The sequence below is a fragment of the Scyliorhinus torazame genome, chromosome 11 (genome assembly GCF_047496885.1).
Source record: "Scyliorhinus torazame isolate Kashiwa2021f chromosome 11, sScyTor2.1, whole genome shotgun sequence".
NCBI classification, from domain to species: Eukaryota; Metazoa; Chordata; class Chondrichthyes; order Carcharhiniformes; family Scyliorhinidae; genus Scyliorhinus; species Scyliorhinus torazame.
The window spans coordinates 95,782,970-95,796,719 of record NC_092717.1 but is presented as its reverse complement, the minus strand read 5'-3'; the positions used below and the strand labels follow the sequence as shown (position 1 = coordinate 95,796,719).

The following is a 13,750-nucleotide window of genomic DNA, read 5'->3' as shown; positions in this document are numbered from 1 at the left end:
GACACGTCACCGCCGCTGATGAAAAGCATTCTGCCCCACACACAGCTGTCGCAGGAAAGATGGCCGCCAGACGAGCAGCCCCGTGATTCAGGGACGGCGAATTGGACACCCTCCTGGACGCCGTGGAGGAGAGGAGGCAGGTGTTATACCCTGGACTGGGCCACAGGACAGCAGGCGTCATCGTTCGCCGTCCCTGGGCTTAGGTGGCAGAGTCCATCAGCCCATCGGGCTACTGGCCAGGACCGCTGACCAGTGCCGGAAGAAGCTGTACAACCTCCTCAGGGCAGCCTAGGTGAGTACCCAGCACTGTGCCGCTGGCCCCAACCACCCTACCCCCCCACACCCATGTGACCTACCCCCCTCACCCAGGGGAGGATCCCACCCCCACCCCCACCCTGACCCACATGGCTGCAACCACCCATGCCAGCCGCAATGGCCTGGTGCCCGATGCACTGATGACATCAGATATCCAACTCCTGGGCTGCATGCGTCGGACCGTCTAACACTGTTGCTGTTTGTGTTTGTCCCCCCAGGAGAAGTCCGCGCATACCTGCCGGGAGCGGGTGAAGACCGGAGGGGGACCACCAGTCCGGCGTCCCCTCACCATGCCCAACAGGCACGGGATATCACTGGCGGACAGGAGGAGCGGGAGGTTGCCGATGTGGAGGTCGGAGGCGTGTCACCAAGTGAGAACCCCCTGCCTGTATGCGGCCCCGCACAGCACATGTGTGCACACCCACACCCCCTCACCACATCATGCCTCACCCCCGTCCATCTGTCTAACCATACAAGCTGTCTTGTGTCTTGCAGGACCAGCCGGCGATGGTCCCGGCCCATCTGGCGCCCCCAGCCAGTGCCAGGGCCGGTGTCCCCCTGGGACCCAAGCACCGACGGGGAGGGCAGCAGTAACAACAGCCCTCCGCCTAAGACGAGCCAGGACATCGAGACCCAGGGGACTGAAACACAGGGGACAGAAACGCAGGAAACCAACACACAACACAACACGACACAGGAGACCCCAGACTTCGGGTCCGATGAGGACTTGGACTTTCCGTCACTGCTGTCTTCTACACCCTCCACCATCTCAGAGACTATCACCTCGGCTGGGCTCTTTAGTGAAGTGTCTGGGACACTTACTGGTGAGCACCACACAACCATTCCAGTACAGCAGGTGGAGGTAGGAGCAACCAAGAGACTGGACGGTCGGAGGGCAGCCTGGCCCCAGCAACCAGCAGTCGTCCAGACGGGTCCCAGGTTCCTGGAATATCCACTCCCACCCATAGATCAGGTGTAGTCAGCGACCCAAGGACCAGAGAAGGGGATGATGGCCGGCTTCCAGCACCTGCAGAAGCAGGTGGAGGAGTCCAATGCAGGAGCAGGGAGTGGTGACGGTCATGCGTGCCACCCAGGCCGAAACCGCACGGGTAGAGGCAATGGGGGCGAAGGTGTCGGACACTGGTCAGGTTATGCAAGGCCTGGGGCTATCTATGCAGTCAGGGGTGTGGACATGGCTGCCCACTCACAGGCAGCCATGTGCCAGAGTCAGCTGCAGATTACAACAGCGCTCCTCGGTGTGGCTCAGTCTCAGCAGGCCATGGCTGAGAGCATTGGCGCCATTGCCCAGGTGCTGGCTGACTTCGCGCAGACCCAGACAGGGATGGCCCACTCCCTGAGCTCCATGCCCGCTAACGTTGAGACCCTGGCCAATACCAGATCAGGCCTCCAGGACTGGCAGCGCCAATGTTGGGGGAGCCCCCGGGGTTTGGCTCCACTCACACCCCGTCCCATGGAGAAGCCCGGCCCCGAGGGAGGACGGTTTGCAGCGGCCCGTGCCGGTGACTCCTGCAGGGGAGGTGCTGGGACAGCACCGCACCTCGGACACCCCCCTCCTGTCCCTGGTGCACCTGGTGGGCAGCGGGCAGAACAGGGCGGCACCACGCCAGCCGGGGCATCCGAGGAGCAGCCTGGCCCATCCAGGTCAGGCCACCCAGGAAACGTGCACCAACGGGACCCTAGTCGCAGGGCAGGGCTCACGGCAGTCCACCTCCACTCCTGCTGTACTGTCTGGGGAACCACCTAGGCGTAGTGTTAGGGCCTGTAAGACCAGAAAGATAGATACCAGTTAAGTTGACACGGGTGCAGGGCACAGTTTAGTTATAGGGGCTAGGGCACAGATGTGGGCAGCATGGTAGCACAAGTGACTAGCACTGTGGCTTCACAGCGCCAGAGTCCCAGGTTCGATTCCCCGCTAGGTCACTGTCTGTTCCCCCCGTGTCTGCGTAGGTTTCCTCCTGGTGCTCCGGTTTCCTCCCACAGTCCAAAGACGTGCAGGTTAGGTGGATTGGCCATGCTAAATTGCTCTTAGTGTCTAAAAGGTTAGATGGGGTTATTGGGTTACGGGGATAGTGAGAGCTTAAGTGGGTTGGTGCAGACTCGATGGGCCGAATGGCCTCCTTCTGCACTGTATGTTTATGTATATACCTCTGCACATTGAACACATGTTATCATCGATCTCACTGTGCCTCTGTCAGATGGGTGCGGTGGTGGGGCAGTAAGTGAGGGCCACTGTGGGTGAGGGGTGATGGAAGAGTGAGGCCCAGTGGGTGTGCCGTGCACTCCCCAAACTCCACACCCCCCCACCCCCCCGGACGTCCCCATCACCCCGACCCCAGCAATACGACAGGGCCATGTGATGGAGTGGCCAGCTCGCGTGCAGGGATCACCCAGGTGGAAGGTTCTACTGTGGGCATGAGTCAGACATTGTCTAACGATGTGGAGCTCGAAGCTGATCGCAGAGCGGGCTGTTATCATCCTCCATCCGATGGACCAGACCCACTGTCACTGGCAACCCAGTGCCCCCAGATCGTTGTGCCGCAGGTGGAAGTGTAATGGAGGGGTGGCGTGTATGCAGGTGGGGAGGTGGTGGGGAGGTGAATTGGTTCGGTGGTGGGGGAGATGAATTGGTTCGGTGGTGTGAGAGGTGAGGGTGGTCGGTAATGAAGGGGTGTGGTATTGTGGTGTCCGTGCCCCTGCCCAGCAACCCCCTCCCGCCTAATTGGTGGAACGTGCATCAAACAAAGTGTCCCGTGCTCGCTGGCCCTGCCGTGGCGTAGTGCAGCCTCCCATGCATGTCCAGCTCCCATGTCCCACCCATTGTCCTCCTCACCTGGTGAGGCCTGGCCTTGCTCCTCATCCTCCTCCAGCACATCGCACCTCTGCTGGGCTATGTTGTGGTGGACGCAGCAGACCACAACGATGCAACCGACCCTCCTTGACTCATACTGGAGGGTCCCTCCAGAGCGGTCCAGGCACCTGATGCGCATCCTCAGGACCCCGAAGCACCTCTCCACCACACCCCTGGTTACACAACGGGGTTCATTGTAGCGGGTCTCCACGTCGCTCTGTGGCCTCCGTATAGGCGTCATCAGCCACGACCGCAACGGGTAACCCCTGTCGTCTGGCAACCAGCCCCTCAGCCGGGAGGGGGGGATGTACCTCGAACATGCCGAGGATGAATGATTGTGCCAATATGAACGAGTCATGTACACTGCCCGGGTACCTGGCACAGACATGCAGGATCTTTATCTGGTGATCACAGACCAACTGAACGTTCATGGAGTGGTACCTCTTACTGTTCGTGAACATCGGCCTGTTATCCGCCTGTGGCCGTAGGGCGACATGCACCCCATTGATGACCCCCCTGGAACATGGTCACCCTGCTGCCCGGGCATCCTGGTGGGCGTGGTATACAGGGAACTGTATGTACCGGTCCGCAAGGGCATACAGGGCGTGAGTGACAGCACGGATGCACCTGTGCACGATGCCTGGGAGATGCCGGACAGGTCTCCACCCAGCGACTGGAGCGACCCCGTGGCATAAACGTTCAGGGCGAATGTCACCTTGACGGCCACAGATAGTGGGTGTCCTCCCCCACTCCCACGCGGTGCCAGGTGTGCCATCATGTGGCGGATGTGAGCGATGGTTTCCCGGCTCATCCGCAGTCTCCTTCAGTTTGCCCGGTCCGGGAGGTCATCGAAGGACAAGCGCCGCCGGTACACGTGGGGCTGCATCAGGCGCCTCCTTGGCATCACCACCAGCTGCTCCCTCTCCTCCTCGTCTTGTTCCTCCTGCTCCTCGCCCAGTTCCTCCTCCTCGGCCTGTCGGGCGGGCGCCCCTCCAGCCTGAGCGGCTGCCACCTGCCCCTCCGTGGCCTGCTCCTCTGCTGCGGCCTCCGCCTTCTCTCTGAACCGCATGCACTCACTTCACGCTGCCACAGAGTTGCATGCAGGGCCGCAGCCCCTGCCATGGCGGCCAGCATCGTAGGATGGTTCCCAAACATTATACTCTGCAGGCGGTATGGGGATACATGTTATCATGGCGCATACAGCCGTGTACAACCAGGTGCCATGGGCTACATGGTGGACCCGGTTGGCACCGTGCTCCCCAGCCAAGCATGCCCCCCACTCTGCCCCGTTGGTGCCCCCACTCCTGGTGCCCGTCCCTGCTGTCATGGCCACCGTTTCATGGCACTGCCCTCACTGGGGGCTGCCGCGGGTGTGGGCCTGGGTGATCCCCAGTGGGTGTCGCCGATTGGGTGGGTGGCCGGGGAGGGGGGCGGCACCCACCTATACGGCCGTTAACCCTGCGTTCACCCAGTGCCTGGGGTGGGTGGCCAACAAGATGGCCACCGTAATGGAGCCCATTGCGTGAGCACCGCCCTGTCATGTCAGGGGCTCCCCGACTGCTCTGCATGTGCCCCCCCCTTCCCTTCCCAGCCCCCACCCCTGGCAGGCCCCGCCTGCAGAAGACACAGCTGGTGTCCGTTACGGGAGCCCAGTCCCCCACGCCAACCCCTATCTCCTCCTGCCACCACATCAGCCAGCACGCCAGCGTCACGATTTTCTACAGGTGGTTAGAACCACACCGTCAGGACTTTGGCTCATCCGTGCCGCAGAATCGCTGAGGCCCCGGAGAATCGGTCATCGGGGCACCTAATGCGATTGTCCGGGCCGTGCGGCGGAAGCTGTGATTCCGATTTCGACGTCGGAGCCGATTCTCCGGCCGATCGCATTTCGCGATTCCGGTGCAGAGCTCCGGAGAATCCAGCCCATGGGATTGGAGGCTGTCAGAGAAGGTTCACTCGGTTGATCCCGGGTATTGAGGGATTTTCTTATGAGGAGAGGTAAGTAGGTTGGGCCTGTACTCATTAGAGAAGAATGAGAGGTAACCTTAATGAAACATATAGGATTCTCAGGGACTTGACAGTGCAGATGCTGAGAGGTTATTTCCCCATGTGTGAGAGTCCAACACCAGAGGGCAAAACCTCAATGTCAGGGCTCACGCATTTAAGACAGATATGAGGGGAATTTCCTTTCTCAGAGGTTAGTAAATCTGTGGAATTCTATACCACAGAGGGTGTGGAGGCTGGGTCATTAAGTATGTCCAAGGCTGAGATAGACAGATTTGATGAAGGGAATCAAGGGTTATGGGGATAAGGCAAGAAAGTGGAGTTGAGGATGATATCAGATTAGACGAGCAGACTCGATGGGCCAAATGGCCTATTTCTGCTCCTATGCCTTATGGACTCCATCTGAGGGCTGTACTGGAGGGCTCTCACCGACCGGTCCAGGCACCAGAACTGCATCTTCAAGGGGATTGTCTGCTCAACCAGCACACGTGTTGTAACATGACTCTCATTGTATCAGGCCTCAGCCTGTATTTGGGGCCTCCGCACTAGTATCATTAGCCACTTCCTGAGAGGGTTCCCCTTGTCCCTGAGGAGCCATCCCTCCAGCCGCTGGTCTTCCTTGAAGACAGCCGGGATCTGTGAGTGTCCAAGAATGTAGCTTAGGTGGATGCTTCCCAGGAAATAGACAAACACCTGCATTATGAACCTCGCATGGTCGCCAACAATCTGCACATTGAGTGAATGGAATCCTTGCAGTTCACAAATGGCGCCCAATGCCACCATGGGGAGTGCAGAACTACGTGTGTACAGTAAATCAGGCACTGCACCTTTTTTTAATACAATCTCTAGAGTACAGAAGGAGGCCATTCGGCCCATCAAGTCTGCACTAATCTTCTGAAAAGAGAATTCTACCCAAGTCCACTCTCCTGTCCACCCCGCCCTATCCCCTGTAACCTAACCTTCACATCGCTGGACATTAAGGGGCAATTTAGCATGGCCAGTCCACCTAACCTGCACATCCTTGGACTGTGGGAAGAAACCGGAGCACCCGAAGGAAACCCACGCAGGCACAGGAAGAAAGTGTAAACTCCACAGAGTCACCCAAGGCTGGAATCGAACCCCGGTACCTGGCACTGTGAAGAATCAATACAACCACTGTACCACTGGAGCAAGCCATGTGGGCGAAGTATATGGCCCTGGCATCCTGGCTCGCCTGGTCCATTCAAAGTCAATGTGCTGCTGAGCCATTGCAAAAATAGCATCTGTCACTTGCCTTATTTACTTATGAAATGAAATAAAAATCGCTTATTGTCACAGGTAGGCTTCAAATGAAGTTACTGTGAAAAGCCCCTAGTCGCCACATTCCGGCGCCTGTTCGGGAAGGCTGGTACGGGAATTGAACCGTGCTGCTGGCTGCCTTGGTCTGCTTTTAAAGCCAGCGATTTAGCCCTGTGCTAAACAGCTGTGCAGCAGACTGGAAGATGCTGCAGAGGTCCCCATGATGCCCTGAAACAAGCCGCTGGCATAAAAGTTCAGTGCGACTGCAACTTTCAAGGCCACAGCAAAGGGTGACCTCTCAGTCCATGAAGCGCCAACTCCTGCATCACCTGGCACACGTGGTTCACTGTCCTTCAGGACAGACGCAGTCGTCTCCAACACTGCATCTCCACCTGGAGGTGTGATGCTGCGTCCGGTAGATACGTGGATGGTAGTGTCTCCTGAGCCACCTCCAGTAACTCAGGGGGTCCTACCACCCCATCATCTGCAGGGTACTGGTCCTATCCATGCACAGCGGCAAGTTGACGTTGTTGCTGCTGGTCCACTACTAACAATAGCACTGCCAACCCGACTGGCTTCACTATCCTCTCAGTCCAAAGACTGAAAGGAAGGAAACAGAAATGTGAGCATCGAGGAGTCCTGATGATGCCCTGAACCATAGCCCTCTCAACACATGGGTCATCCACCCATCACATGTGAACACTTTTCTAATGAGCTTCACTCCATTCTCTTTCACACAATGGCCAGGTCCCCACACTAGCCTTTCCCAACTACTCCTGACCAAATAGCATCTATCCTGTATAGCCTGGTGGGCCACCTAACTCCCCGTCTGGATGAGAATTGAGGGCACATGAGTGCATGGACTTGACCTGTGTGCTGACTACCCGGGGTAAGAAACACTGCCACCAAATTGTTGTGTCAGAGCTGACTGATGAGCTCAGTAGTTTTTGCCCCTTGCATTTAGGGCTACATCTGTGTCCCCTTTCTGTTATGGAGTGTAAGCCTTGGAGTTCAATGCTTGGGGGCTCCACTACTAAAGGGTTAACTAGTGTGGGTGCCAATCAGTGGAGAATGATGCATAACAACATAGACCTAATGGACATAATTGACTCGCCAGGGAAGGGTTATTAGGGAACTGGCTTCCCCCTGTGGCAGGCGAGGCTCTTTTCATAAATTTCAAGACTCCAATTTGCACTCAGCCTCATCCTTAGGTTTCACCTTCATTTCCCAGCTCTCATGGGATGTGGATCAAATGAGTCCCGTCTTGAACCGCCAGCCACCCATGATTACATCCATGATAGCCTGGACTCGAGGACCAGTGAGATTGAACACCCATACAGCTCATGTCCTAAAGCAGCACTTTGCAGCCTGTAGGTGGGGGATCAATGTGATTGCCCTCTTCATCCCCTCTGTGTCAGGTTCCTCTTGCCCTCATGGAGCTAATCACCATCCCATGTCAGAGTCTCCCACTCTGCCCATGCAGCCTGGCATTTCACCAGACTACACCTGGCTGGCTCTGTGAATTGACCCATTTCCCCACCCACTTCCAGCTGCCACTCCAGTAGGGCCAACCTTCCAAGGAAACAGGTCTTCGATACTAGAAAGGGGTCACAAGAGGCACAAAGTCCACACCAAGTGCCAGACTCCTTGGAGACCTAGAGATACGGAATAAAGAAGGCCCGCCAAGGCCCAGGAGCAGCTAACCCACCCACCCAATGCACAACCGCCCCCCCCCCTTCCGCCCAAGAATGATCCAACTGGTTCCCCCTCGCCGGTGCCCCGTCTGCATTCAGCTCGCTGATGTGGAATGACGACCTGTGTGCTCACCTCCAATAACCCCTTCAGAGGTGAAGTCGCCAGGTTCACGTTTTTCTATAGCTGTTTGGCCAGTGCCTCATGAATATTCAGAGAGGGTGGAAGTCCCAGTGGGACGGCTCGCAAATGACATGCCAATCCTGTCCATGCACAGCCACAAGTTGACATATTTAAATTGTAAATGAATTTAATTTCTGTTATGTCATGGGCAAGGGGCGTGGAAAATCAGGAAATGAGATCTTGCTGGTGTGAATCTTGTTTTCCAGCATTCGCAGGATTTAGCACGTCGCTATTTACACTGACGGCAGACACTAGCACAAAATTCCGCCCATGTCAAAGTTTTGAAAACAGAAATGTACCTTTAAAACAGTTGTGCTTAACATCTGTTATATCATAATTACATGTTTGTGACACAGTAAATTTGTTTAATTTCAAAAATTGCATGTTTAATCTGCATGTGTGATTATAACAGAATTGTATTTACTGGTGAACATGTCTAAGTGACATTTATTTTCAGATTCTTCGTCAGTTGAAATGAATATTAAAAATGGTTCTTATATCCTGTAATTTCTTTCATATTTTAAAGAAAGCCTTGTACTGAACAATGTTGGAGGCATTTCAAGCTTACTGCAGTGTTTTCATTATTCTAAACCACGGTTATCAGGTAGAATCATCCATTTTTAATGAATTCTACATATAGAGTCATTACGAATTACATCTGTATGTAATTCACAACTGAAAATCACCATAAAAATAATTTTTTGACTGCATTTACTGCTTTAATCTTGACGTGTACGCATATTCAGGAATGCTTTAATGTTTTTACAACATATTTGACACTTTTAAGATTTAAAGCATCTGTGTGCATAGAATGCAAATAACTTGTTTAGTAAAATGAACTGTCAAGTTTAAAAAGTCACTATGCTGTCAAGGCACAGTGGTGCAAATTTTAGTACCTAAGATTTTCTTTGCCAACAGCAAATCTAAAGGCATCAAATAAAGTTGTTTCTTGTTTAGTCCCTGAGGCTGTAATCCCAATGTAAATATTAACATATGTCAACATAAGAACGACAGCAATTTTCAGGATATTAATTCCTTGCATACCCAGAGTTCTGGGCATGTCTTTGTATTTTGCTTGATTTAAAAATATTGAACAACAAATTGACAGATTCATCCTCTTACTAAATGTACATTTGGCTCCCGAAAAACAGCACAATGCACCCAGTAGATGCCGGGAGATCCCACTTCCAGGATCTACCTGGCTTGCCATGCCTCACGAGATGTAACGCGACGTAGGAAGACGTCACGATGTGAATCCCGCCAATTTAAAAATGGTGTCCTGATGTCTCCCTGCACAGAGGAGTTCGAGTGAGTGGAGCTCCTCACTGCAAGGAATGGGGCTAAGTGCGGTTTCGGCTGCGCATTCCCCGCTGAGGCCCCCCCATCTCCCCGGATGGGCGTCAGGTAGCGTGGTGTTTCTCAGCGCTCCAAGAACCAGGAAACACCCAGCTAATCACACGCACTACGGGACTCTGTCCCCATTCGAATGGATCATGCCTATTATCTACATTTCATAAACACTTCTACAAGCCTACTTTTTTAACAATTCCGTTTAATTTGTTTAATTGTAACTAAGGGCAAAAGGTATATGTATGGTTTTATTTTGCTAAGCAATTAAACATATGAAAATTATGTTTATAATTTTATGTTTAAAGTGTCCTTTGAACCTGTGAATTTTGCAGTTTTTAGAATGCACATAGTTTGAAAAATAACATTCTGTGAAATATATGAAAATGTTAATTTTAAATCAAATAATCCTAGCTTCACTATTTCACTACTGCCTTGGGAAATGGAGAAGAATAACTGGTTCAAGTGTACTCAGTTGCTTCGGGTTTTTGCAAATGTTCGAAATTTTCCCAAACCTCGGAAAATATCTGTCCCGAGACACCATCTACTGGATTTTAGAATTTATTGCAGTATTTAAATAACAAACATTCATAGTATATTATTTTCTTATTGTTATATGTTATCTCTCTGAGGTATTAACTACATGTGGGAATTAATCTAAAAAGATGTAACATTGGTGAATAAAATATGGTGGATTCAGTAATGCAAACTATGCATTACTCTCAATAATGCAATGGTGGATATGCTAACTGTGCATACAAAATGCATTATTATGTAGCAAATACTCTGAATGTCATGTTTTTAAAAGCTAGAGCCGTCTTGAGGCTGCTTTGTCAACAAGTCGGATGATTTTTTTTTCTCATGCATCTGATATTGGTAGTTTCCAGGCATTATATCATAGAGTTTGCACTATTAATATGCACAATATACATGTATGTAAAATCTGGCATTCAAAACAAGTTGTCTTTATTGTAGCAGAACATCCCAACATTCTTTACAAAAATTGGGGGAAAGTTGAGGGTGACTGAAAAGAGGATAGAAAAGATAGAGTGTGGAAAGGCTATTGGCAAGGGATGTAACACTGTGGAGGAGTTTAGGAAATGTTTAGATCCATAACAGTTCCATTAGCAATGAAGTCAGAATTATAGAGTGTGAACTGGTACACAGGATTAGTGGATATTGTAGATGTGGGATGGAGCAAAACTATGAAGCAACTTTAAGCAAAGATGAGGATCGTGAAAGGAATGCACTGTGGAACATAGCACTAATGAACGTTATCACGGACTGGGCTTACAGGCAAGCAGACCGTTGCGATGAATAGGAAGCAGACCGCAGATCGCTGAGTGAGGTATAAGCCAATATATCCTTCCTGAGGTGTATCTAAAACTGCAGGGGACAGTTGAACAGTGGTTATATTAATGATCTAGTATTTCAGAGGTAAAAACAGGAAGTGTTGGAAAACTCAGCAGGTATGGCAGCATCTGTGGAGAAACTGAGTTTGCATTTTGAGTTCGATATGATTCTTCTTTGGTGTTGTATAATACATTTTATATATTACATTTTACTTTATATATTTAGAGAGAATATATATATATATAATATATATATATAGGATTCTGCTTATGCATAAACAAAAATAATAAATCTCAATTTACTATATATGCCTTCTTTGTTGAATTGTAACAGCTAAACACACTCAGCAGAGAAAACCTGAAACAGAAAAGAGAGTTGGAAAAAGAACAGTTCTGCCGTCATCAGCTTGAATTGCAATCAGATACCTATGGTGAGACTATCCGATCCCTTAGGAACCGACTGAAGGATCAAAGACACCTGGATCATCTACCAAATCAGCAAGTACCTTTACCTGAAAAGGCTGTGGCTTCTGATCCAGTAACCCTTTTACACTGCTCCTCTGTACCTAAACCACAGCCAGTCAGAGTGTCTCAAAAGGAAAGAGGTGAAGAGTTAGCCATAGAAGATCTGGAAATATCACAGGTAACTGATCCTATGCTACCAGACAAATCTTACTGGATCCAGCGAGTTGGCGAGCTTTCTGCTCAGCTGCAAGAGAGCACTGAATATTGGACAGACAAAATGAATGAACTAACCAAGCAAATTGAGCATGTTACTTCATGTTCCTCCAAAAACTAATGGATTTTGAGCTATCCAGTTCAGAGATATTTGAGAAAAGAATGATAATTAAAGGTCTCCTTGGTTGAAAGACTGTCATGTTCATTGTAAGCAGTTAATAGGAATAAAATAATATTGGTGACCCCATATAAAAACTATTAGAAATGTAAGCTTTGCATGAAATATTTACTGATTGCCGGGTTACAACAAAATATGTGTAATTCCAATGGAAAAAATAATGAAAATGGATGAACAACTGTATCTAGACTATTTAAAAAAAACAGACTATGAAAGGAAGCCAGAGAAATATTATGTATTCTGAATAATTAAAACTCTATCAAATTGTTACATAAACAACTTCCTTGATTTACTTTTTTCAGAAAGGTGTCCAATTTTATAACTTCTGTATGTCAGGAGGAAGGAGTTTGATGGTCAATTTTGTTCCAAGTTATGTACTAACTGTCACCACCACTGATCCAACACCTTGGCAACAATGATAACCAACAGATAGAGGATACAATCCAAATATTACAAAACTCTGCATACTTAAGCAACGGTTTTGCCCAATCCGTGACAGTCCATGATTGAAGATGCATTGTTGGATAAGATGGTACATATCTCTTTCCTTGAAATACCTTCTTAAAAGGTATGATTAAAAATTAGCTAATGGCTTTGGTGACTAAAATGGATATAAATACCTTTGTTTGGTCTCTTGATTGCAGCCGACAAGATACTTTTATCAAAGGGGATGGAATATCTGAAAATGACATTGTACCAAGCTGAGTGGGCACCATTTTATTTTCAGTTATCTCTTAAAATGTGAGAGAATATCCAGACTGCACAGTTTTCAAAGCCATGCTTATACCACATCTAAATTGTTTTTAAGTTCAATGAAAAATATTTTAAACCCAATGAACCTTAATTTGAAAAAGCATGAGCAGACCCTACTCTTGAAGATTCATTAAAATTTACTGTGCAGAAGCAATTTTAAATATATTTTTATACATTCATTCATGGGATGCGAGTGTCAATGGCAATGCGGACAGCATTGATCACTCATCCTTAATTGCCTTTGAGAAGGTGGTGGCAAGCGCTGCCTTGAATCACTACACTCTACGTGCTGTTCATACACCCACCGTGATATTAAGGAGGGATTTACATCATTTTGTCCCAGCTATATTGAAGGAACAGTGATACTGTTGCAGATCAGATAGTGTAAGACTTGGAAGGGAAGTTGCAATACAGTTTTGGAAGTGATTCTACCGAGTGATTTTTATTTGATACAATGCAGACTGCAAACAATTCAAAACCAGAAAATTGATGACATTTTTGTTATTATCTTACAAATCTAACAAAGTGACTTCTAAGTGTATATGTATATCTGACTGTTACAGAGCTGTTGGAAATGTATTCACACTCAAATACAAAAATAACAAAAATGCATTCTACAGATTTTGTGTTCTCAGTCTCAGCCTGGTCCTCATAGATAGGCACCCAATAGAGGCCAGGGTCTTTGCTGAAACGAAGGGGGATTCATTTCTCAGTTGCTCACAAACAGCTCCAAGAAGTTACTTCCCAAGTGGTATTAAATAGTTCTGAAAGGCATACTTCCTGGCCTGGAAATAATACAGGGCACGATTTAACAGGAGAAAAACAGAGACTCCTGGCGCCGACATGTAGGGGAGAAGACGCGCATGAGGTGCCTCCGGCCAGAGAACTTTTTTTCACCCTTTTCACCTGATTTTTGTAAGATATTTGGGCTCAAGTTTGTTTTTATAGATCGGTTAAGTATCCCACATCAAGGCGATACACAATAGATACGAGATCAGGCAGCAGTGAAAGATAAAATTAGCATTGAACTGGGAAGCTTCGGGACTCCTGTCTGCAAAAAGAATGTCAGAGGCTACTGTGGTATCAAGGTCCACTCCACTA

The 13,750-nt window shown here is 49.4% G+C and overlaps 1 protein-coding gene across 6 annotated transcripts in view; it reads left to right on the top strand.

Annotated features, from left to right (window-relative positions):
• The window catches only part of LOC140385401 (uncharacterized), a 649,931-nt gene extending 636,784 nt beyond the window's left edge, over positions 1-13,147 (top strand). The window contains exon 32 of one of the 6 annotated variants that reach the window (XM_072467513.1): positions 11,375-13,147. In XM_072467513.1, the coding sequence (XP_072323614.1) occupies positions 11,375-11,839 (465 nt within the window). In that variant the 3' untranslated portion in view covers positions 11,840-13,147. The remainder of the gene's footprint in view (positions 1-11,374) is intronic. The other 5 variants (XM_072467511.1, XM_072467516.1, XM_072467512.1 and 2 more) reach the window with 5 other exon arrangements.
• Positions 13,148-13,750: the final 603 nt, after the last annotated feature.